At 43.1% G+C, this 27,160-nt stretch overlaps 1 protein-coding gene across 1 annotated transcript in view; it reads left to right on the forward strand.

The window, feature by feature from the left end:
- The window catches only part of fbln2 (fibulin 2), a 68,163-nt gene that overhangs the window by 16,608 nt on the left and 24,395 nt on the right, over window positions 1-27,160 (forward strand). Inside the window, exons 3-8 of the mRNA XM_079266174.1 lie at window positions 10,312-10,435; window positions 10,846-10,975; window positions 11,935-12,121; window positions 17,206-17,415; window positions 20,473-20,586; window positions 22,536-22,637. Of these exons, the coding sequence (XP_079122300.1) occupies window positions 10,312-10,435; window positions 10,846-10,975; window positions 11,935-12,121; window positions 17,206-17,415; window positions 20,473-20,586; window positions 22,536-22,637 (867 nt within the window). The remainder of the gene's footprint in view (window positions 1-10,311; window positions 10,436-10,845; window positions 10,976-11,934; window positions 12,122-17,205; window positions 17,416-20,472; window positions 20,587-22,535; window positions 22,638-27,160) is intronic.

Below are 27,160 nucleotides of genomic sequence, written 5' to 3' on the forward strand. Positions count from 1 at the left end.
GGTGGGAAATCACAGGTAGGTCTTTTTATTTTTTTTATTGCTATTGTTATTCCCAGAGTGTCCTTTAAGATGTCATCATTAAGAGCAACTGGCATAGATATCGTAAATAATGGATGATGTTGATTCCCATCTCCTGTTATATTTCTTGCATACAACTCAGCTTGATGGCTTTTTCTTTTTTAGATATCTTAAGTGGATCTTCGAGAAGCTCTCGCCACTCGGCGCTTTTGGTTCCCGGCCAGTGACAGGGCCATTTTGCTCGCCGGGGGCGTCGGTGGGAGGCGAACCGCCTGCGTAAAGCGTCTGACGATGTAGAGCGGGGTCCCTCATCTGTCACCGGGGTCGTTCTCCTTATCTCCCAATGTGGAGGAATGGCTGGGTCGCGAGCGCCGGCTCTCTATTTTGTGCTACGTCCCCGGTCACATCGGTTGTTGTAAAGTGGAACATCAAGCAGCTAATCATGCAAAAACGGCATTTTTTTCTTTCTTTTTTTTTTCTGTAGGACTGGCATGAGGCAGAGGCAACAAACACTCGAATCTGCTGTCGAGTACAAAAAAACACCCTTTGTTTCTTCTTGAGGAGGAGTGGAGCAAATTAGGGGAACAGAAAATAATCAAGGCAGCAAGCCCTCTTGTGATAATATAGTTTTGCGATGGAGATGGAGAGCATTTGGAGCGATTGGAAGTTGAGGCTTAAAAACCGGAGCACCGCGTTTGGCTGCCAAAAAACTGAAGAGGGAACCAATATGAGCAGCCTGATCTCACAGAGATATGTGAATTGACCATGACCTGTAAACAGTGCATTATGTGGTGGTGGCACGCAATGGTTTGAGAGCAAAACTACTGACACTGCAATCATGTTTTTATTGCAAGTCACAAGTCAGATTCATTTGTGATTTCGAACAAAATAATCAGAAACAAAAGCTTTTGTTTGCTCATTTATTTTTTGACTGCAGTGTCGATAGACAAAACACACACTAATCTCTTATATTGCATCTTTAAAGGCTCAATTCACCCAAATGTGGAATGTAAGCTTTGGCTTTCTTTGGTCTTTGCAGAAACTGTGTTCATGTTATTCTGAATGATCCAGTGAGAAGTTTTGCTTGGGAGTATTTATTTAGTACAACCCAGTTACAATGGGAACGGTTCACAGCAAGATGGTCTGTGGATTTTCCAAAGGCCTTCTTCTATTCACCTCCACTATATTGAGGCTGCGGAAATATCCGGCCGCATCCACACCATCACGCACTAACAATCTCTGACTCGTTTACTCCCGTTTTCTGTTCTCACACTCGTAGCTGGAGAGCATTTCTACTTTGTTCGTTCATGGTTTCCATGTGAACATTACAATAGTTGTGCAGAACAAAACCAGCATAGATGACAAAAGGAAATATTTGAACTTGCATGTATACGTAAATAGCAGGGACTTTGTGTATTTTGCCTAATTTGAGCCTATTCAGGTCATTGCATTGACTTTATATGTGATTGCGCTGTACAATAGTTGGCGTTGTGTGTAAACACACCTTAATGAAGAGCCCGGTTTGCTGCTTCCAGTCTTTAAGGCAACCACATCTCAAGCTTGTTGGGATGTCCGATTGGTAATCCAACCGTGGCAATCCAAGCCAGGTTCCCCAAGCAAGTCTTTCTCATTTCATCTCGTCTTCTTTCTCACCTTCTCTGAAGGTACTAAAGGTAGACACTATTAGTTGTTTGAGGATGTAAAATTAGGAGTAGAGTCTTGCTTGAATATATGGCCGTTGACCGCTGATACGTTTCGTCTTTTTACCTGTTGGAAAACATTCAAAATGGGTTCATTTCACCATTGGGACCAAACCTCTCCATGGTGCTGTTGCTCTGACTGGCAGATCTGAGGGGTTGATTTTAAAGAGTCTTGCCTTTGTGCTGCCAGGAGGGTAGCTCTTTCAAACTCTGCTGTCAAGGCCATGTCTGGTCCACAGCTTAGATCAAATCCAGACTGCTGCTGCTGCTGCTGGATTCCTACCAGAATGATCCGGCCTGATGCTGGCAGCATTGAGCATAACAAAGTGTGGCAGAGAGAGGATGTCCCAGAATATAAAGGAAATGACATTGAGCATTGAGAAATGTTGAACATTGACTTGGATGTTGTGTTTTTGCCAACCTGCCGTCTCATATTTGGAAATAAACGGTGGCCAACATTTCCCACGAGGCAGCTGGAGCCGGGCCCAGTGCTCCGCTGTGGACTGGCTGCTGTTGACAGCTGTCTACTGCTGATAGACTGCATGGCATGAAAAGGGGCTGATGTGGCGGTGGGAGGCTGGATGGGCATGCTGGGCAATCGTGGGAGATTAGCATTTCTAGGCAAATAGCAAGACTCGTCGAGAGCAACAGGTAGCTCTGTTGTTTCAGGGAACCTCGCAAAGTGGGAGTGGAGCTTTGGCTTTGATCCTGATGAACGCAGAGCGTGAGACAAAGAGGAGCCAGTGCTGTACTGTAAAGGCCTTTCTTTTTTTCTTTTAGTGGAACCACATATTTCAGAGGACGGCCCTGGACTCAGGGGAAGGACAGTGCTTTCAAGCCCACAGTCCATTATGTTCCCATCTGCTATACAGATGAGACCCCGGGGCCTGAGTGAGAAAAAAAGACGATGTCACTCACGTATAGCTGTGCTCGTGTGAAAACCTCGTATGGATTTGTATTTACTGACCTTAAAAAAGAGTGCCTTAAAACAAGGCTGTTGTTCACCAGGGGACATTGGCACAGACATTTCCACCTGAGACAACAATACACATTGACTGGATATTTGGACAGGAACCAGCTATGTTTAAAGCAACTCTATAAGCGATCTTTAGGTGAAAATGTTAATAATAAGTACTTCTCTGTAATATGAAATATACATGACTAAATAAGCAACAATCACAAGTAAGAAGAAATATCCTAGGGATTGTATATGAAGCGTTCAACTCTTAATATGCAGCTAATGTGCTTCATTAGGAACGTGAGAACTCTGATTCAAATTGCTGTGTTGTGTTGTGGTGTCGTGTACAAACATGTACACGACACCACTTTTTAAAAAACTTTTATTACAATAATATCTAACTTGCGCTATTTAGTGCCATATATATATTCAAGAAGTCCAGTAGTAGTAACGTCTCTGTGTAGTCAACAACTGTCAAATCAAATAAAGAAAGTACACATCAATTATATTTTAACAATTATTATTCTCACTTTTCAAATTTAACTGGATGGATTATATATAATACAGCAAAATACATAAATAAATGTTCTTCTAATTTCAAGTGCAATAAGAGCTGGATTAAAGAATAACTGACATAACAGAAAGCTTTTGAAAAATGTGCATCTTAATATAAAGTAATTCATTTTAGAAAAATGTATTTCACTGAATTGTCCTGCAGCTTTAAATTCAATTCATTCAGGGTGAAGTGATATCAATCAAAAAACCCACGATATTATATTTTTCTCATCTTCTAAAAAGAGAAATCGTATTGGGCTCTTAGGTTTATTTTCTGTCTTCATTTCAGATGTGAGTGGGTACGTTTGCTCCATGTGAGACATACTGTTTTCAAACTGCCCGTGGGAAGAATACACCTAACCGAGTCTGTCCATTCTTAGTTTAAGAATCTGGTCTCTCTGAACACTTTTCTCTTGTGAAATTACTTCTCTGACTCACGTAACAATGTTCCTGCTCTTCCTTCTCTTTCCTCGTGTCTCCCCCGTGTGTCACGGTGCGTGCACATCTCACTCGAGTCAGTAAACTTGTCAGAATACCCATATGTGATTGGCTGAGCTGCATCACGTGATGTGATTTACACCGCATTGGTCGGTGTGTTTCTTGCACCGCTGAACGAACAAGTGCCGTGAAGGCTGAAAAAGCTGCGCCGGTTAAAATAGAAGCGCTCTGTCAAAATGTAACAATTCTCAATTATCTATCAGTTTTAGTTCCTATGTCCGGATACAGCGGTGTCTGGGTCCGGATCCGGACCGCGGTCCGCCAGTTAGTGACCCCTGATTCATTACCTCAGTAAACATTGTAAACATGAGTTTATGGTCTCAATCTTTAGTTTCAAGTCTTCGATGGGCGACTGTGGCTAAGTGGAGAGCAGGGTCGTCCTTCAATCAGAGGATTGGAGTTTCGATCCCTGGCTCCGCTGGTCGCATGTCGATGTGTCCTTGAGCAAGACACTTAACCCCAAAATTGCTCCCGTAGCTGTGTCTACAGTGTGTGAATGTTAGATGTTAGACTAGAAAAGCACTATACAAGTACAGTCCGTTTACAGTCCATTCAATACAGCATGATGTTCAGTTAGTATATTATGGTCCATTTAAAGTGAAATAGACCATAAAGCAGATTAGGCTTTAGGGCGGGGCTACCTTGTCATTGACAGGCCTCTACCAAGGTGTCGTCCAGTCTGACAGTTGTCTGTGTTTCTGTCTTACAACTTGAAACCTTTCACAGTTTGTTTTCACGTCATGAAAGTTAATTGTTACATTTTGGTTGCCTAAACGATATATATTTTTCAGAGTTTGGTTGTACTTTGCTTCACCCTCTTGTGTCAGTTCTGGCTGCAAAAAGCCAAAATGGCGACAGACAAAAACCAAGATGGGGACAACCAAAATGCTAAACTTCAAAACGGCAGTCCACAAACCAGTGGGTAAAGTCACGGTGACTATATCAACTTCTTCTATACAGTTGCATGCTTGAATGTCAATGAAGATAACAATATCAACAGATAAACGGTTACTATTATTATTACTACTTCAAACACACTGTTAACTGTCCAAGACCTTTGGAACGAATCTATAATTTAAACAATGCACAAGAAACTTGATGGCCATTCATATGACTGAATTGCTATTTTATTTCACGTGGCTGATTTAAGACGGTGTACAATATGGAACCATGTCTTCAATAAGCAGAATAAATGCAGATTTCTTATGTCTTGACAAGTATTTTATCACAGTGCTACGACAGAGCAAAGATTGAAATAGGAAACAAGTTTCAACTTCGCTGTAAAAAACTGAAATGACATTTGGTTGTGATGGAGATCTAATCACTGAGGAGGGGTTCCATAACTCATCCCACCGTGGCTGTACCGGACTGAAAAAGGTAGACTACTTTGCTCTTCATCCTGTGCCAGAACCTGGCGACTTGAGCTCTAATATTCCACTGACTTTTGAGGGACATTCCTGCCAAGCTGCTGCATTGTAGTGGCGTATCATTTCGACAGCCTCCTCATATAAGCGGCGGAGAGCTGGTGAGTCGGCTCCACTCCGCCTGGTTATTTGTTCAGAAAGCATGTCGATGAATGGCCGCGTTCCTGTGTGTGGGCGAGAGAGAAGCTGGGCGATCGTGCCGGAGCAGCGGGAGCCGAGGCAGTTAGCATCCTCGCATTCTTCTAATCCATTACTCTCCCCCGTCTGCTCGTATTATTACGACGCTCCCCGAATGCCTTAAATGCCTCGTCAGTCCATTCATACTGGCTGCACAAATAAACACATGGAACGGAGAGCACCCAGAAGCGGGAGAGATAGAATCCATCATGTTCCACGTCCGGGAAAAGCTCGAGAGGAAAGAAGGGTTGTGTGATGGAGACAGCGTTGATTTGTCTTGGCTCTGCTGGTATGTTTGCCAGGGTTGTAAGAACATGCAACTCAACCTCATCTAGCAACTGTTACGTCTCTCTATGTTGGTCTCAGTTCATCTCCCTCAGAACTTTGTAGGACCCAAAATGTGAAAAACACACAGAATTTTACCTTTAACTTTGGACACTAGAACTGTGCCCGAAAATCAAACCTATCATTTTTACTAGGGTTTGCAGATTAAAGCTTTAAAGCTGCACCAATCCATATTTTTACATTAGTAGTGAATCAAATGACAACCTCTTTGTACTGTTTATCCACCTGGTTTGTAGCAGCAGCTCTGATTAACTCGCTGTACTCTCTGCCAGAAAGATACCGTCTTCTCAGGAGTTTGTGGAAACTAAAATAAGAGGGAATATTAATAACTCGTAGGCTGTTTAATGCTGAAATTGAACTGTAAACTGTGTTAACTGTTTGCTGACGCGTTTACCTTGTAAACTTCATTGTTGTGTCTACAGCTTGTTCTGCTTCCCATGGACCACACAACTCATCTGAACAAATGGGCAAGTAACTGTCCGACTACCTGGAAGGGGACTTTTTTTTCATAAAGTTCATTAATTTAACCATGCAATACCCTGATGAAGGCTAAATAACATATGGCTAGTGGTTCACAATCAAACAATACATTTATTAATCAGTGCACTCACATAGGAATGTAGCACCAACAGCTGTTGATATCTTGTACAAACAGCTGTTTGTATCCTGTACAAGTAGCTGTTTGCAGCGTGCAGAAACCGCTGTTTTAAGCGCGTAGAAACAGCTTTTTGCTGCGTGTACAAACTGTTGTCTCATGCAGAAACAGCTTTTTGCGGCATGTAGAAACATTTTTTTGCGCCACATTGAAACAGCTGCTTGCGGCGTGTAGAAACAGCTTTTTGCGGCGCATAGAAACAGCTGTTTGCGGCGTGCAGAAACAGCTTTTTGCGGTGCATAGAAACAGTTGTTTGCAGCACGTAGGAACAGCTTTTTGCGGTGCATAGAAACAGCTGTTTGCGACATGTAGAAACATTTTTTTGCGGCACATAGAAACAGCTGTTTGCGGTAGAAACAGCTGTTTGCGGCACATAGAAACAGCTGTTTGCGGCACATAGAAACAGCTGTTTGCAGTAGAAATAGCTGTTTGCGGCACATAGAAACAGCTGTTTGCGGCACATAGAAACAGCTGTTTGCATGTGCAGAAACAGCTTTTTGCGTGCATAGAAACAGCTGTTTACAGTAGAAACAGCTGTTTGCGGCACATAGAAACAGCTGTTTGCGGCACATAGAAACAGCTGTTTGCGGCACATAGAAACAGCTGTTTGCGGCACATAGAAACAGCTGTTTGCACGTGCAGAAACAGCTTTTTGCGGTGCATAGAAATAGCTGTTTGCAATGCTCTTACCCAGGCCGAGGCAAATATTATACGGGTCGCTACGAACTGCTCATGTTACATTACATTGTTAAAATAATAAATATTGATTTGTACAGGTTTAACGCCTGTCCAACCACATATGTAATATTAGGAAAACACAAATATATGTAAATATAAGTATATATACATATATACTGTATTAAAGTGAAGAATTAATAATAATAATAGAATAAATGTTATGGGTTGATTCAATGAATATTGTAAACACATTTTGCAAAGGTGACAATCTCAATGCAGTTTTTACAGACTGTTTCTGTTATTTCATTCATTACATTACATTACAGTCATTTAGCAGAGGCTTTTTTATCCAAAGCGACTTACAATCAGTGTATTCAACATTCAGAGACAAGCCTCCATCATGTCATCCCTAATTGGCTCATACTTCTGTATCAGCGTGATGAATCAATGAATTACCATATTGTCAGTTCAAGAGCATCCACATTACAGAGACATTAGTGGCCGCTAACGTCTCGCTGTGTCACGTGCTGCAGACCATCGTCGTTGTGCATTCTCGGGCGGAGCAGATGTGTCTGACATGTGTCTCAGCGAGGCGTGAGACAGGCCCCTGTTTGTCCAGACAGAGTAATGACGAGGCGAGCAGTGTGAGGCTGGGATAATCAGTCCACACAAACCCCATGGGAGCTCCTTAAGTGGACGGACGTCTCCCAGTGATGGTCCGTCTGCTACATAGCAGGGGCCAGGCAGCGCTGCCACCATGTTGACTCTACGAAACAATAGCTACAAAACAAGTGTAGGCTATAAATACATGTGCCCATTTCCATTGTTTGTCAGGTAATTAGTCGGCTGCTCCTGAGTGTTAAGCTGACCCCTTACGGCTGAACCTCGTGCTCGGCCCTGTGGGCCAGCACTCATGGAATTTTGCTTCTCATAACGGTGGGGAATCACACTGCCTCCAGCTTTCCCATTGAGTGTGAAATAATGAACCTGCGCCAGTTGTGGCTTCAAAACGCAGTTTCCTTCATTTCTGTGGTGAAAACAAATAAAAGGGGCCGGGATGATGTTTTTACTCCTTGACAAGCTGCAGAAGATCTATGAAGAGCAAACCAGTAGCTGTGTGAGCAATCGTTTCCTGTTGTCTCCATTCATCTGTCCTCAGAGTGGGCCGTTAAAATGAAAAGGACAAATACGTAGACGTGTTTCTTTAAAGAAAGCTTAGAGACGGATCCCACAGATTGCATTGAGACTCAGCCGCCTCACACATTTCTGTGTCTGAGAAGAAAGTCTTCCAGAATTGTAGAGGAACACAGTTTAACGGAGTGAAACACCAATGTTTTTGGTGGTTAAAATAAGACGCTGCTTTCACTTTCTTCTCTCATCCCGACTTGGCACTATTTTCTGAAGAAGGTGCTTATGAATTATGCACAGACAGCCTTCGCTGTCAACGATTGTTTGCTGAGCTCTAAAGGGAGCCGGGACTGAGATGAAGCCCAATGCAGCGAAATTAAAGAACTTTCAAAGCAAAGCTATTTAAGGCATTCCCGGCTCTATGGTGCTTTTTTTTATTTTATCTGAATGTACAGTGTGCAGTACGGTATTAGCATAGTTGAGACGTATTATACTTGGAGGTGAACACAATGGGTATTACATGAAAGAAATAATGCACCCAGGAAACGGCTTAATCTGATCACAGTGCTTTATTCGACCCCCTGCGGGCCAATCCTCTGATGTAGCTGTTTTTAATTACGAGAAATAGGCTTCATGCTCAACAGGAATTCTTGCAGATGAACTATGAAGACGATGCAAATTGTTCTGTACAGTAGCGAAGCCGAGAGAGGGTTATTGAATGGAAAAACAAAAGCTCTTTGTCTGAGTTTTGTTTTTTTCTTTCCCAAAGGGCACAGAGAGAAGGTGTGTGAAGGTGTGTAAATGAGCATTCATGCTAATGTGTGGATAAAAGCAGCAGGGTGAGACGGCTCTGCCTGGGGGTGGTCACTGTGGCGGATGCTACATCAGCGGCCTCTTGACACAGGCATGGTTTGCTGCAAAAACAGCTGATTGGATAACATTTATTTTGGGGGTTAAGCATCAACAGAAATGTGTGGTTCAGAAATATGAAATGCATTCTATTGTGGGGATCTAATGGACAGTTGAACACATGTTTTATGCTCGTTCCCCTCAGTCGATGACGTTGAAATGTTGCCATTTCTCCTGATTAAGTGGATGGAGAAGTGGAGATGGTTTTGAGGACGTTCCATTTCTGGAATTTTATTTTGGGTTTTCTTTCACGAAGTGACATAAATGGCCAATGACAACTGATTGAATTTACAGAGCAATTCATAAAGCGTTGCAATGTCAGCCTTATTGAGGCGAGACACTACAGGAAAAAAACACTCATCGTTATTTCATGCACTGGTCAATTTTGGAATTGTCTACTTTGCTTCAATAACATGCCTTCTTTCAGACCAGTGGCAAGAAAACATCCAAAATATACATGTAGGTGCTTAACATTAGCATGGGGACCCTCGGCATTAAAAGGTTAAGTTTATTCGCATGAGCATGTATGTTAGCTAATGCTAGCATAAAGCAGTATGAACTCACAGAGCTGCGAGTGCGGCTGTAGACTGTTGGACTAGAACCAAATACCTTCTGACGCCATCATAGTTTTTTTTACTGATGATTGAACGAGAAGAGTTAGGTGCAAGTCTTGGAAGCAGGGGTTTCACACACAATTCTTGCCCCATACATGAGCAGTCTCTGTGCCCTGGGTAGTCAGACTCACTTTTCCACTCCGACACCCCTGCTTTGAAATGCTCCAGATGCCTCTCACTAGACAATGTCTATGCAGAAAACCAATTGGACGTTGCCTCCCTGTCGGTCGTGGCAGACTATAGGTTCATAAACGCCGACTCTTTGCCAATCTCTCACACTTCTTGTTCACAACTCGATGTGTGGACTGCCGTTCTACTCATGAAAACTATTTATAGAATCAACTGTAACTTTCTTCAGACCTGAGCAAATTTTCCAATCATAAAATGGGGCCACTGTGTTTTGGTAATGTGACTGCTTCTCTTTAGTCAGCTGTAGAAATCTTAAAGACGCCTTTGAGGCCCGATGCAGTCTACCACATGTTGCTGTGCGACTGCTCGCCGTCTTCACTACCCTCCTCGGGCTTCTGTCCTTTCCATTCAGTCTAGCTGTGCAGACACCGGGGGGATTTACTGCTCAACTGCTTTTGATTCCATCAGTCTCCTGTGTGCGCTGCTGATATAATATGCATACCCGCATGTCCCCGGGCTGCAGGTCCAGCTGCCTCTGCTGAAGACCTGCTCCAGAGCTGCTGCGCTGCTGGCCAGAAATGGGCCACAGACAACCACCACTGCAACCCCATGCCACCGCTGAACAATGACAGGCACTCCATATGTAGGTAAGTTACTGTGTGAGTTTAGCTGCTTTAGTCATTTCATTTATTGGATGAAACATCAGCGGGTGGGTTTTAGAGGAGAAGTTCATTCTCATAAATGCAAATATCTTCAAATTTGACACAAACGCCCATTTAGATCCAAGGATGAACTAATTACAATTTGGTGGTCAAAGGTCACTGTGACCTCACAAAACTCAAGAATACATATGCTAGTTGTGAGAAAAGGATGAAATGATGACTGGATGACATTTTGGACAGACATGGATGTAAACTACAACTTCCCTGGCGGCAGTGACAGCAATTCATGTTTACCAGTTGACTACCGTGCTCTTAGAAAACACCGGTTGTTTGTCTTCACCTCTCGAGTATGTGTGTGTGTGTGTGTGTGTGTGTGTGTGTGTGTGTGTGTCAAGTGTTGCTTGGAGGCAGTGCTGCCTTAGCTCCGTAAAGGAGAGCCAGTGTGAATCGGGCTTGACTTCAGCCAGAGGAGGGGACACCTGTGAAGCGGAGCAGGAGGACCAGTGCACAGATGACTCCTACCAGGTACCTTACTGTCACACCACCATGACACCTCAATGGATAGTGACAGAGCGGAAACAAGAGGAAGATTGTCGAGTCACGACTGAAAGACACAATGTCATGGGTGGGCGGCGCACACATTTTCTAGACGCCCAAGTGCTCCATTAAAGAAACACTGAATCGATTGAAGGTAGTTGCGTCTTCCTCTAGAATAGAATATGAACTATTTTGTGAGTCATGTATGGTATGTCTCAATATTTCAAACAGTTCAGGACGACAAAATTGGACCGTGCAGACAGTTCAAACAATAGGCAGCCATCAGTACGGAGAATTCCTTGGAACTGCCACAATAACTTGGTGAAAACTGAAAACTTTTCCAGTGTATTTCAGACTTTAAACTTGTTTAAACATTCCCTGGAATGCACTGTTGTTTTTGCCTGAGTGAGATTTCAACTACAGATACATGTGCCAGCAGAGGCTTTTGTAGAAGGCCAGACAGTTTATTTGTCCTCATTGGCAAACAGGTTGAATATATTGAAAAAAGATCTGCCAAAATCTCCCATTTCTGCATGCGTCCTTCAGACCTGTGAATACTTCCATATGAAAGATGGGAGTCATTGCTCAGAGTCAGCTCCGACAGCATTCCCCGTTCCTCCAAGAGGAAACCCGGCGGTTTGGCCCCGGAGCCAGCTGTTGTTGTGTCGAGGCAGCCGAACCTAACCGCTGTGCCAGGTCATTGTTTTAGAGGAGAGTATCAAAAAAAGGTGACAGTCTGGTTTTCTTTGCATGACATGTGGTTTGGCTTGAGGCAGCGGCTGAAATCCTTTTGCAGTGCGTTCACAGGGATGAACCAGCCTGCTATGTCTGCCCCTCCTATGCTGGCTATGAAAGCGGGGCTAATGGCGTAGGCGCCATGAAGAGAGGTGGTCAGTAGAGAGGTGACGCTCTCCTCATGGGCTCTGCTTCTGTGTCCGAATGGGCAGGTGTGCTGCAGCTGCTGTGCCCTCGGCTTACGCGTGCGCAGTGAAGGACGGGGCTGCGATGCCCACCAGTACCTGGGCTACCCATGCGGGCACGTCTTCCTCACCTGCTGCGAGGAGGAGGAGGGCCCGAGCCAGATCCCGCTGAGGAGGAAGCAGAAGCCCAAGCCGACGTCTATACCTAGAAAAGGTACCAGTTACCCGCCGCACAGCAGTGTTTCACTGACATGGAAAACACATTCATCATGCTTATTGGTGTAATATGCTACAAACAGCCAGAGGTAGTGGAAGAGGCAAGTGAAGAAGAAACTAATGAACCTGCATTGGAATCGTTGCAAGAATTCAATACCAGGTCTGTTATTACATCTGGAATATTTGGAATTCATTTGTCAAATAAAGCAGGTTATGCTTTAGGGCGGGGCTACCTTGTGATTGGCAGGTCGCTACCACGGCGTTGTCCGGTCCGAGAGTTGTCAGTGTTTTCCCGTTAGATCTACAAATTTCAAAGTGTGTTTTCGCTTTATGAAAACTAATTGTAACATTTTGGTTGCCTATAATATACAGTATATTATATAAAATATTGCTTCAACATACGATTTTACTGAACTTAACTCTCTCGTTTCACTTGTTGCAAAAACATTACATGGCGACGGCCAAAAACCAAGATGGCGACGGCCAAAATGCCAAATTCAAGGCTTGAAAACTGTAGTCCACAAACCAACCGGTGACTACGTCTACTTCTTACAGTCTTTGGTAGAGAGCAGATCGAAAAGCCTTGACCTTGTGACGCTGTCATTGCTTTAATCAACAGTCGAACAGAAATCTTACCGCCATTTGTTGCGTTTTGTTGCACAGTCCTTGGCTCATCTCCAGCAAGATTATATACTTTGTAAAATATTCTACTAACGGTGACTTTGGCGTGCTGCTGCCAATCAGAGAACAAGACAATAGAATCTCTTTAAATCAAACCATAAAAAGGAAAAGATTTAATACTCTGTTTTCCAGATCTTTACCACAATTGGCAATTTGTTTCATGTTTTGCAGCTGTGAAGAGCTGTTCCATTTTCTCTATGCACTTCACATTGGGACATTAGTTATTTTGAGTGTATCTAGTTAGACTGTTTTGGAATGCAACAGAAAACCCAATTCCTGTTTGGAATTACTGTGTAGTCTGCATTGGGACAAAACACGAAAGCCTTCAGACTAGATGTACTATTCTACTGCTGCAAAGCTAAACAGGCTGCTAAACTTATAAGATCATAAAAGCCTTATTTATTTGGACCCTTTTTTGGTCATACTTCTGTTTTGATAACTTATAGGCAACAATAGTACTTGGTTGTGCATTAAGTAGGTAACTTACCGAACAGAACCATTGTAAAATAAATCAAAGTTGACTTGGTTTCACATGGGACGTAAACAGCGGTTTCCTGGGTGAAAGTCCAGTGTTTGTTTGACTGTTCCAACCTTTGGACTTTCTCACTCTTTATACTTCATCAGCTGCTCTTACTGTCAAACAATGACGCAGGTGTGTTCACATTGGAATCAGCTGAAATATGATATTCTCAAATATGAAATTGCTGTTGGGTTGAGCCCATTGCTACTTCATCCTCATCGAACTTTACGTCAGACGTAGACTATTGGCCGAGTTTGAGCTCCTCAAATAATCCTCGATGCTCTATCCTGATTGGATGGGATTCACTTTACCATTTAGAGAAATGGCAAAGTTTTCCTCTTTCGCCGATACATCAAGCACATAACACCAGTGACATTTACATCAATGAGTTTTCAAGCAGCCGAGGTTCAGGATAAACACGTCTCAGTGCAAACGTATCCCAACACCCATTAGTATCTGTATCCATCTCCAAAAACGTGGTTGGTTAGTGAGAGTCTCTGCTTCTGATCAGTGCACTGGCCTCTGAATATGTGAGCTGTGGGAACTATTCGAAAGAATTTGCATGTTTTTCATCAGTGACATTCAAGGTGTGATGGGTGAAATAAGACTTCAGAAAGATTACAGTATGACAACGCATCTGCTAGTGTGTTGGTCTGTCTGTACTCGTACAGTTCAATGAGATTATCTCAGAGAAGCACTCGAGCTGAGAGCTTTGTTCAGCTCTTTAGTTTACATATTGGGACCAGACATGCAGCATGCAGCTCATTATCAGTCAGCCTCCGTGGCTGTCCTTTAACGGGAATAGTTGTGATGGTGAGGTAAGGTCAGGCTCCTCTCCTCACCGCCTCAGCCTGTTATTTCATTCACGACATCAATGGATTTCCTCCTCATCCCGCCCTTTAATGGGCCCCGCTCTAACCAGCGACTGCAGCTAATTTCCTTCAGCTTTAAAAGGGAAATTTGAATGATGTCATTCTGAAGTGGGAATCAAATAACCCGCTGAAAGCTGTGAGAGGTTTAAGAGCAGCAGAAACTGTTCGTGCTCTCAGTCACAGTGTGTGTATAGCTCTCTCGCACACACTCTCTCAGAATACCTTGACTTTGTGAGTGTGTTAGGGATGAAAATATGGATGAGATGCACTGTAATTATTTCCATGGGGGATATATTTTCAGTCTTATGACTCACCGCCTTTTAATTAAAACAGGAAACGTTTGATCACCTTGCTCCTCCGGATTTAAACCCCAGGTAATGACTGTGACTTACTGAAAACCCAACTGGGTCCATCACTGCTCCAGTATACTGTACTTCTGACCCGTAGCCCTTGATGTATAACGGTGTCTATGATGAATCGACATTCGTGCTGTTTGTTCTTAGTTGAGGCACTAAGCTCACCTTTCCACTATAACTGGTGGTTTAATGCTGAAAGCATCAGTCTGATGTAAAGGAGGCAGTGGTGTATAAAGTACTCAAAAATCATACTTGAGTAAAAGTAAAGATACCTTACTGGAAAACTACTCAAGTAAAAGTAAAAAGTCACCTCTTAGAATACTACTTGAGTAAAAGTCTTAAAGTATCTGATATTTATTGTACTTAAGTACAAAAGTACTTAAGTATCAAAAGTAATTTTCTGATATTAAATGTACATCATAACCTGAACATTAAATGAACATCATAACCTGTTCATTGAAAGTAAAAGTACAAGTAAATGCTGTTCATAAAAAAGTAAAGGGTCAGAATTTTGAGAATTATGAAGTTTATTCTTTTAAGTGCTGTTGCATCATGACCAAGGACATGGAGCTGTGTTGAACATAATTGGGTTGGCTGTGATCCATTCAGGAGCAACAATGTTCAACATAATATATTGTACATAAGTATACTTTTGCATCTACTATGAACTTATCATCATAATTCTCCGAAAAGCAATATGACACTATGAAGGAGTTGTAACAGTGCGTTTATAAGTATGCTCATTAGACTAGAGGATGTAGAGGCCAATGCATAATATTATGTTCAGCAAAACATATCCACTTGATGCATCAGGTCAGTGTTTAGAGAAAGGACGCCTGCCTTGTAAACTCCTATGGGCTGATTTGAACACAACAGACAAAGGTTTTGCTCAAGCTGAATCTGCAATTGGGCGACTGCTACATCATAACTCCATCTGATCATCCACAACATGACTCAAATATCAAAACATGAGCAATACTAAAGCAGCAACACAGTCATTACTTGAAACTGAAAAATGTCCTGTTCATCTTCAAAAGAAGTTGGTTTTCAAAATTGCGAGAATTCAGTCTCGCTCTTCTTGGGCTGAAGACTAGTCCTGCGATGCTAAATAGTCTTTCACAGGCCGCTGAGGCAGGTAGAGGTGTGTTCAGCGTCACACACAGCTGCGAAGAATTCCCCGAATGCTGCGCTCTCGCGGCTCCTGTCAATCCGTGTATATAGCTACAGCTAACGTTAGCCAACTAGTGCTGCACAACTGTCAACACTTCCTCAGCTCACTAACTCGCTAGCGATCCACTGATGTTGGTGTTCGTCACCACCGTCGTTTGTTTCGGGAGTAGCAGGTGCTTCCATTTCTGCTTCCATCATGAAATCAGTCATCGTAGAGTGGAATTATACTCATAGTCGCCCGCTAGCTTATAGCATGTAGCATCCTGGGCATCACTGGGAATCAAAACGCCGCGGCTTTGAGAGCACTTGTTTGCAATTGTGCATTAACGTGACTAACCAATGATTTAACTTGCTGCTAGGACCACTGATTCACCAAACCTGCTGGCTTGCAGTCTGTGTTCCACCACAGTCCCCGACGCTGCTCTCAGGATTCATTTTGTTTCTAAAGATAGATTTGATTTTGTAGCGAGTAACGAAGGTTTCAGGGGAAATGTATCGGAGTAAAAGTATCAGTTTTCTTTGCAAAATGTAGCGAAGTAAAAGTAAAAGTAAACAGAAATATAAGTAGTAAAGTAAAGTACAGATACCCAAAAAAACTACTTAAGTACAGTAACAAAGTATTTCTACTTCGTTACTATACACCACTGAAAGGAGGAGTCTGTGTTATTTTGTCTCTCTAGGTCAGTTTCATGAGGGTGAAGTTATTTGTTCTAGTCTAAACTATGGGACGATATAACAAGTGTTGTCATGACGTCACCCATTGGTTTGTGGACTGCCGTTTTAAGCCTCGAGTTTGGCATTTCCCCCGTCGCCATCTTGGATTTTGACCGTCGCCATTTTCTCAAGTGACCATATTTAGACTGTGGAGGAATGACTTAAAGATGCTCTGGCAGCGACCTGTCCATCACAGTAGCTAAAGCATACCCTGCTTTATGGTCTATTTATGGACCATAACTTACTGAATGAACATCATGCTGTATTGAAGAAGACTTGAAACTAGAGATTGAGACCATAAACTCATTTTTACAATGTTTACTGAGGTAATAAATCAAGAGAGAAGTAGAGTCATTTTCTCATAGACTTCTATACAATCAGAGGAGTCGCCCCCTGATGGTCATTAGAGAGAATGCAGGTTTAAGGCACTTTAAGGCAGAACCGGAGGTGGAAGTTTCCAGTCCTTTACAGGTCTTTTTCTAACTTAACCTGTACTCCCACATAATACAACAGTTAACTAATGACGTGCCTTAACTAAGGAAACCTTTTAAGGGACTCTGTGCAGTCCCTCAGCAAAGGAGAAAGTACTTACAAAGGCAAAAACGTAAGGTGTTCCGTGAAACCGGCCACTGACCTTTGCACTTGTTACTGGTGGTTTCTTGTAATGATAGGAATGTAGGAATTGAAACATTCTCAAGGAGGAGTAGGTGTTCGGTTTCATGAGGTCAAGTGTGCGGCATAAATTGTTCACTCCTCTCACTCCTTCCAGTGTCGGACAGCAAGTTCCCCAAGGAGGCCTTCTCCATCGGCGCCACAGATGAAGCCGCCAACGCAGTGGAGGAGCAGGAGGACGTGGACGAGTGTCGGCTCTACCCGGGCCAGCTGTGCCAGCACACGTGCACCAACAGCTGGGGCTCCTACCGCTGTGGCTGCAACCGGGGCTACGTTCTGCAGCGGGATGGACACTCCTGCGCACCAGGTGCCGTAACTCACCTCGGAGGCTCGACTCGCACATGAACAGCGAGCAGTACTCATCGTCACTATTCTTATAGGGATTCTGCACTGAATGACAGAGTCCAGGTGGCTGCACATTTGAAACAATTCACCAATGAATCATAAGGGTACCCCAGGGATTTAGTATGGGGGACTCCCAAGAGACAAGTATATAGCAATTGGTCAAAATTGAAGCAGCAGAGATATCTTCATCCACAAAACACTGGATCCTACATTTCCCTAAATAGCATCTTTCATTAAACCCTCTAGATCAGGGGTCTTCAACGTTTTTCAGGCCAAGGACCCCAAAACTGATAGAGCGATGGAGCAGGGACCCCTGACTATATATATGGTATAAAATTGCGTTTCATATTAAATGGGTAGTACCGTGTATACCTCTTTATTGTGCATTCAATACTAAGCTATTCAAATAATACACAGGTTCATATATTCATGTTTTTATTTTAAACATCTGCAAAGTACAGTGAGTAGGGGGGCCGTGCCACTGACATTTATAAACATACCTTGTCAGCTGACACCAATGCCAATATCAACATTGTCTGTCAATTGCATGATAATCATGCATACAAGATATTCAAACTGATGCTTTCATTTTAAACATAAATGTGGAAACGAAAAATGAGTGATGGCCTATTAGTGCCACTGCCATGCATAAAGATACCTGTTATCTTTCATAAAAAACTGAACTATTAAAATAATGGACAGATTCATGTTTAGAGAAAAAAAATAATTCTGGTCAACGCCCATGTGTTTCAAAACCCAGAACCTCACCAGGGTTATTTCCTCAGACTGGCCAGAGCTCCGCACGAGTTACTGAAAACATACATTTGACAAAAAATTTTTTTTTTAATTGACACATTTGAATCACTATGATATAAACTATTTTGTCCATGCGAAACAGAAGAGAAAGAATAAGGAAACTCAGAATGTTTGATTTACAAGCTTTTTCCCTTTGCCATTTGAAGGACATTTGTATTATGCACTTCTGCACTGATTACCTTCTGAGACGAGTAGATAAGCGAGCCAAGCTGCCAAAAAGTAGCCAACAAACGGTTTCGGCCGTCTCCGTCGCTCACTCTAAAACCGCACATCCGTTAACTAAGACTTGTAGTACACTGTCTGGCAGAAACCCATGTTGTGTAGTCATCCCGAAACGGTGAAATGGCAACTTCTGGGTCCATCACAAGATCCTATGGACCCCCCCCCCCCAAAAAAAAGAGAAGTCTGTAAATCAGCGGATCGTTCTTTTTTTGGATAGATCAACTTCCCTGTACCAACACTTTAGTAGATCTTCTTTTTAATGGTTTTATGTGAAGCACTTTGAATTGCCTTGTTGTTGAAATGTGCTATACAAATAAACTTGCCTTGTCTTGACTAAATCATCCTAAAATTGGTGAAATTCACTAATAGCCTAATCAGAGTTATTCTCTTTTCCATGCTAGTGCACTTGCTCTATGGGCCCATTGATGTGGAAGCAGTGCAGAAGATCATCGTTAATTTCATACTCAGAACTTGCTTCATGTGCCACTGAGCAACTTTCACAGGAATGAATGGGGCCCCACCTCTAACGCTGTATCCGCTTCTCTTTATGCATCCATGCAAACCCCCCCCCCCCCTCCTTAGTGGTAATATGTTAATCACATTGTCATATTGCTTATTACTATGATGCTTCGTCATTAACGAACAATGCATGGAGTCAAAATCAATGTAATTAACACAATGACAACAACAAACTCACAAGAACCAGTCACATATATTTATATGACAACAAAGCAGGTAGAATATCAAAGAACCCCAATAACACGATTCAACAGGCCTCTGCACATTCCAGCAAAACTGCGGCGCTAAAACAAGCATTCAAACACACTCAAGAGCACCATTCAAATAATATTCACGTCCGAGGGAACAATATCAACCATATCATAAAAACGACACGATAGAAACATGAACATAGCAGTAACGCTACTGCAGATGTAAAAACACAAAAGCAGTTGACTTACCAAAGCTGCTGTTCACTTAAAGACAAAGTCCATCTTCCTTTCTTTGATTACAAGGAGTTCAATGACGCGGTCGTACAGAACATGGGTGCCGTTCAGTTCCAGTAAGAAGTCCTCCTCCATCACCAAGGACGCCAGTGGAGACAGTCGAGCCTCCCCAGCTGTATTTCTTGAATGCGTTTTAATGCGTTTGAGGGCTGAAAATGTCCGCTCGACAGAGGCAAACATGCCAAAACGCTAAAAATGTAACTTATTACATTTCTTTAAACTTTAACTCTGACTACCACAAAAAAATAATGAAAAGCTCTACTTAAAATAAGCTGCGCTGGAAGCAGAGCAACTGAGGAAGACAGTAGCTGTGCAATAAGATAATAAGATAGTGGGAAAAATAATTAGAATACATGTAGTGTATTTATGAACTTTGGCATTCTGTCTAGGCCAGCTCACCACAGCCCACCACTGGTATATATGGGTAGCCTTCTTCACGTTTTCTGACATGCTCTTCATGTTGCCTCCTATTTGACATCGTGTTCCTTAGGCTTTACTAAAATAAACACACGTGACTGGAATCCACAGATGAGGATGAGGGAATGAACAATTTTACGACCATTAAAAGCTTCAAAACAGGAATCTGAACTTTTATGGTAATGTGTATCTACGGTCATTATGACTGTGTTTACGCCGTCTTCAAACCAACAACAGATTTCCCCATCATACTTATGGCACTTGAGCAAAAGCCGCTGAAACAGGCTCATCAAAATTCCCCGCGACCTCCAATGCGATACAATTCATTCACAGACCTCTCCATGCTCTATAAAAGAGTGTAATGGCAAAGACATGCAGCCTGGGCACGATTATGTCCCGTCATTAGGAAATAGATATCGTGCCGAATAATGCCCTTTTTAAAATTGGTTTTGCGAGTCGTCATTCGTTCCGCAATTCAATTCATTTGAAGGCACGGAGTAATTTCCGTTTGGTAGTTTAACCCTTTCAGTGTTCTTCTTGGTCTCTGTTTCCATGTGCAGTGAGTCCCGACGAGGACAACGGAGTCCCAGAGTACGGTCCCGCTGTGGTCCCGACACAAGTCGCCGCATCTGGTGAGACCACGCCCGGCCCCCCCCGCCTCCACCCATGTGCAGGTAACGGCAACACCACACATTCAAACTTTTCAGCATAGACCTCTAACAGGCAATGAAGAGAAGACGATTGATTGTGTCACCTTAGCCAGACGATGGGTGTCCTGGATTCTCTGTTGCTCGTTGTCTGTTCTACGTTACGTTTTAAGGTTAAAAAACAAACACAGCTTCTGTTCTTGGATGACTCAGCGACTCATCAACCTTTTCCTGTCTAACTTCATTCATGCTGGTTTAGATGGTCCTGGCCCTGGTATGTATATGGCTCTGTTGGGTAAAACGTTCTTTCTGTGTGGAACCTCAATGCATCATTGCCTGCAACAGCCTCGTCATGCATGTTTTACACCCAAATGAGATATATTGTGTTGTAGTGTTGTCAGTTTTGAAACAGAAAATGTTGCTGTACACACAGAACATTCCCCCTGGGTGCTCTCAGTGTCGGATGATTTTGGATTTGGGCCAGAGTTGATCATGTTCACTGATATTTTTGGACTGTCTTAGACCATAGGAATAACAGGTAAAAATTTTGAAAATGGACGTAGTTCCCCTTTAAAGGATCTAATATTGTTTTAGATAATAGGAAATGGTCTGTCAAGCTATTTATTTAGTCTGCATGGTTCATTTACTGTATGATGCAAAATAATGCAAAATATTTAAATTACGGAATGCAACAAAACTTCATTTCCAGCTGTTTAAAGGTAGCTGGAAGCAGAGAGGGATTTCCTTAATACATTAACGTAGGAACATGAAGGTGATTCCAGGCTCTGATATTCACTTCCTGCTGTGGGACTCTTCTCCCCTTGGCTAAACAGGGTTCGCTCCTGGACCCTGTATGGTCAACGTGAGGAATTGTGGCCAATTTGTCTATAATGTGAATCCCTGGACATTGAATGTCATCGGTAGTGGTCCCAGTTATAGTTGTAAGTGTAATGACGTAGCATATCACATGACGTGGTGGAGCTATGATATAGCCTGCTAAATATCTTATCAAAACAATTGCATTATACTGCCAAAATATTCTTTGCTCAAATGTCGATCTCCACTGTATTTATAAAATAATTGTAGTTGAAGTAATCCCCTTTCTCCTCTCTTAAAAGACAACCTATCCTTTTTTGACAGAACGTATTTTGATTATTTGACTCCTAATCTTGATTACTTGGTGTGATCTGTTGGCCTATTTGTGGCAGTCATGTTCTCAGATTTCTGTTTGAACTTTTGTATTTGATAAAATGGAAAGAAGGTTTATAAATATGAAACAGACCCTCACTGGCAGTGTAGTAGCAGTGCAAGCCGACGTTCAGGAACACATGTTCATAAATGCCAGCTGACCGTCTAAAACTATATTCCAACATCAACGCCATGTTCCATATTTTTTTATTATCTTTTTATTCAGTCCGGCCTTTGAGAGAGTGTTTCCTGTGAGGCGGTGAAGTGCTCAAGCACTGGCTGGTGCACCCAGCCTCTAACCTCATGTCCAGAGCCCAGTGAGCAGGACGCATCTGCTCAACGGATCAGCCCTGCTTTGTATTAAATCAACGAGACGGGCTGACGTGTGTCCCGATTCCCCCCCGAGGCCAATAACTCCCTCGTAAGCAGCAGTAAAATAACTGAGCCAGTTGCCTCGCTGCATGCGCGTTCAATGATAAAATACTCAGTCGCAGTTGATCTGCAGCGTCCATGCCGCTGCAGCTTCGCGAGCCGAATCTTGATCGAGTCAGGAGGAGATCAGCATGGCAAACCCTCGAGTCTCTACTCCAGACTCCAACGAAAAGCCCGAAGGGAGTGACGAAGATGTGACAGTGGGGGTCCATGGGAACCTTGAGGGAGCGAGACATCAGCATAACAAATTACAAAGACGGCAGAGAAACAGGTAGACATGAGTTGAACGTCTGTCCTGCGCGCAATCCAGAGATGATGGCAGCAGAATCATGCAGCGCGCATTTATTTTCTTGCAGAAAACGGTCCCTGCAGTCAGCAGTGCGCGGTGGAGGCAGGCCGGGCCCGCTGCTCCTGCTTCCCGGGGTTCTCGCTGAAGACGGACGGACGCACGTGTGAAGGTAAGGGCTGCCGCTCCTTCTCGTCTTGCCGCCGTTTAGCGATTCAACAACGCTCGCGTGTACATCCCTTGAGCTGTTTGAGGGATGGAGCAAACAAACCCAACACCGTGAACAGCACCACTCACTGCTGTGTAAATGAACGACACATACGGCCATGACAGCGGGACAAAAGGTGCAATTGAGCAGTTTGTCCAGACACCATTTAATAGGATGCAGTCACTGATGAAGGAGGAGAATGAAGGTCCTGTGATTCTAAACAATGCATGGGCTGACTGGGCTCCCACTTGGTGGAAGACTGTTCCTTGGAGCATTGTTCAACCATGACCAATTACTGTGTAGCAGCTACACACAGTGTCGGTTTACTTACTAGCCTTCAATTCCCAAAGTTCTGCATGAAAACTTGGCAAAATAGGTTCGGGTCAGACTTCACAACTGCAGTTGGTTGTAGTTTAAAGGGTGAAAACAAATCATGCGTGCTCTTCCCGGAGCAGAAGAAACACACGGGACCACAAATATTTGTCGACATATCTTCTAATTATCAACCAATAAAACATGATTTCCTGGAAGTACCCAATTTCCTATACACTCAACTGCTGGCGCTGCTATCCTCCAAATGACCTGTGCTACTCGTACAACATTGATCCTCTGTGCTTTGATTCCTCGACATACATTTTGAAAGTAACTTGCTCATCACTGAAATAGAATGCCTGGGATGTGGACATCATTTGGGAAACACATGAAAGTTGCAAAGAAAATAATTATCCTAAATAATCTACATTCTATTTTGTATCTAATTGTTCTCCAACTGTCTTCATCATTCTGAGGCCATAACATACAACGGTAGGGTTGGGATTTGGCTCCAACAGCGTTACTAATCTTGAAACCTAGCTTGAAAGACGTCTTAGCAGAGCTAAATGAACATCATGCTGCATTGAAGAAGACTTGAAACTAGAGATTGAGACCATAAACTCATGTTTACAATGTTTACTGAGGTAATAAATCAAGAGAGAAGTAGAGTCATTTTCTCATAGACTTCTATGCAATCCGACTTATTTTTGCAACAAGAGGAGTCGCCCCCTGCTGGACATGAGAGAGAATGCAGGTTTTAAGACACTTCTGCATTGGCTTCACTCGGCAGAACCGGAGTTTGCCGCCTGCCATGGACATTGACCCTCCCTCCAGAAGAGTACGTCAATGTTTCCATGAATGGACTTACTTTAATTTCCCTTTGTGATAAAATAAAAAGATATATGGTATACCTCTGGATTTCTATACACACCAGCAAAGATAAGTTGCTTGTGCAAATCCTACCCCAGAAATGGACAGGTAGGAGGTGAATGATATTAACATGAAAATAGAAATTCATGAAAAAACATTTGCATGAATACTTGTTTCCTCAGATCGTCTGCTGCTTAAATACTGAAGGCCTGCTATAGAAACTTGGATTTCCCCGCACTTGTGACGGTAAATGTATACAGTGGAAGTGCAGCCCTGGCTGAGTTTATTTAATCTGTCTGTCAGTCAGCAGACGGGACCGTACCTCTGGAAGCGCCACATGAGAGTTAGCGCTTCCCCCTCCGACTTCACTCCATTCAGCGATCATAGTGAGGGACGAAAGTGTTCCCACATGGTAGATGTGGGTGGGCAACTTTTTTGGTTTCGGCTGGAATGGAACAAAGCAAATAGTACTGCAAAATGTGAGACTGTTTTTGAGGATTTAACAGAGATGTAAGTACACTGTGAAGTAAACAATGTGGTACTGGTTTGAGTGTAGAAACACTGCGAGGCATGCACCTACCTAGGATGTTTGCAGTAAAGTAATCTAACATATGTTTAGCAAATGCAAGCACTTCTATCATAAATGGTGATGAGATTAATCCAATATCAAGACTGCTTGATATTTTATTTCACAGTTACAGAGCAAATAAAGCCGTATTTTTCTCTCTCAATGGTGTGTTCAGCTGCAGATGCAGCTGTTCCGATAGATATCCTTGCTGTGTGTCAACCAGGATAGGATGTGTGAAGAGGGCTTTATACACAATCTGAATATTAAATGTGTGGGCCGGAGAGATAATCAGTGCTCTGACGTTCGTTCTGCTCGTCACCACGCTGCGAAGGGATGTTCTTAAAGTTCCCTGGCAAACACAGACAAACCAAATTCAGACATCATAATGGTTTCTAGTTTCAACACATATGGTTGCCACCTTCGCCCGTCCATCAAATTCACTTCCACAAACGGTTGCAGCAGTTAATATATATTTATGTTAACTATGGATGAGCCCATGCAGCAACCTCTGGTTCTGAAAAGTGAAGCCAATGTGAAAGTGCCTGAAACCTACGTTCTCTGTACTGGCCATCGGGGGGCGACTCCTCCAGTTGTATAGAAGTCTATGAGAAAATGACTCTACTTCTCTCTTGATTTATTACCTCAGTAAACATTGTAAACATGAGTTCATGGTCTCAATCTCCAGTTTCAAGTCTTCTTCAATACAGCATGATGTTCATTTAGTAAATTATGGTCCATTTAGAGTCAAACAGACTATAAAGCAGAGTATGCTTTAGGGCGGGGCTACCTTGTGATTGACAGTTCGCCACCATATGGCGTTTCTACCACGGCGTCACATCCACAGTTCAACTATGGACGGCCAAAATCAAAGATAGCGATGGTGACGATACCGAACTCGAGGCTTCATAACCGTAGTCCACCCACCAATGGGTGGCATCACTGACTACGTCCACTTCTTATATGCAGTGTTGGGATCTAAAGGAGCGTGTTTGGGTTATCAGCATTTAAGAAACTGAATTCTTGACATCAATAGAATTATTAATGTATGTAACAATTATTAATGATTATTAATAACGACGGGGCACCACTCTGCGAACAGGGACCAATAACCAAACGATAAAACTAAGTCTCATAATTAGTAGTCACTCATAATGTCGATAGTCGGGTGCGACTAAACATTCAGTGACAGTGAAGGGTTAAGTTCGTATACAAGGCTACTACATACAGTTTCATTACGAACATATGCACAAGTAATCACAGACGACTGCTCCTTAAAGTATAACAGAGTTTATTAAATCAAAATAATAAATGATCAGATCAATTAATATTGCAACCAATAAACGTCATCATACAATTTTATATGCCTAAACTAAAGAATGAATAAAATGGATGAGGATGTGTGTGTGTGTGTGTGTGTGTGTGAGCAAAAAGGGGGGAGCGAGGGAACAGCTCAGTGACGTGTGACGTGTGATTGGCCTGCTACCCATACAGCAGAGGTAGCCAACATGGTGCCCGCGGGCACCATGTTGGCTACCTCTGCTGTATGGGTAGCAGGCCAATCATATGCCGCATTGCTGTATCGATCTGACTTTTCCACTCCAAATACCGTTAGAGATGCTTGGGCTTTGGTCCCTAGTACCTATCTGATAGCAGTGTGTGGAAGACAATGGGATCATTCTTTAGTGTAGGGAAATATGAGGCTGGACTTTAATATTGCCTAACTTTGTTAAAAACACAATTGTTTTCTATTAAAATAATGTATGCAATACCTGACTTGCTTATTGTCACAGATAATTGATCCAGCTATTTGAGTCAGTATTGGACCAATATCAGCATCGATGCAACTCTAATTTAATCAAACAATGCTTGTGTTGATTGGCTGCGGGCACCATACAAATATATATTTCTTCTAGGACTGGCTACAAAAAGAATCGCAGGTATATTTTGACTGGAGAAGCTTCGACCCTGCATGGCGCTGGGTTATTTCGGTCAATTCCGTAAAGGTATAGAGTACCGACACCCAGCCCTACTCTCAAATAGGTCGGTGTTTATCTTCGCTCTTTGTGTGATGATTGGGATAGAACCATGCTCACAGCTCGTGCTCCTCACAGTCCCACCAGTCTGCACCTGTGTAACCCTAATCCTCCTGTCTCTAACCAAATCTGCAAACAAGCCAAGGCTGACTTCATCCACCTCAGCTTGAACTCCAAAAAAAATCTCGTCCGCTGGGTCCAGTATGCAAGAACAACAGGGTGTGTGTTCTCCTCTGTGCCTCTTATTGGTCCTGCCTCTCAGACTTCTTCCTCAGACAGCCTCCTCTGGTCTCGCCCTTGATGGAATCTTACTAAAACTGCCATCCCCACGCTCCGCTCAACTTAGCATTTGCGTTTCTCTTTCTTTCCACCTTGTATTCGATCACTTCACTCCTCGCAACTGTGTAATGGGGCTGTCCTTTGGGACCCGTCGGGGGAGGTAGGGACCTTGAGGCAATAGGCGCTTTTTCCCTTTTATTTCCCCCCTCTTCGAATGACGCACTGGAAATAAAGTTGGCCACCAGAGTGGAAGGAGACGGCGACTTTCTGCACGACTGGCAATATGCAAACATTGGAAACGTTCCCGTCCAACCCTGAGGAGACCGAGGCCCGGAAGAGCAGGCGCTCGGTGTGATTCGCCCCGAAATGCCCTCCCGTCAACCGGGAACATTCGCGAAAGCAGGCCCCGAAATAAGAGTGTGTCG

This window comes from Melanostigma gelatinosum (genome assembly GCF_949748355.1).
Source record: "Melanostigma gelatinosum genome assembly, chromosome: 3".
NCBI lineage: Eukaryota > Metazoa > Chordata > Actinopteri > Perciformes > Zoarcidae > Melanostigma > Melanostigma gelatinosum.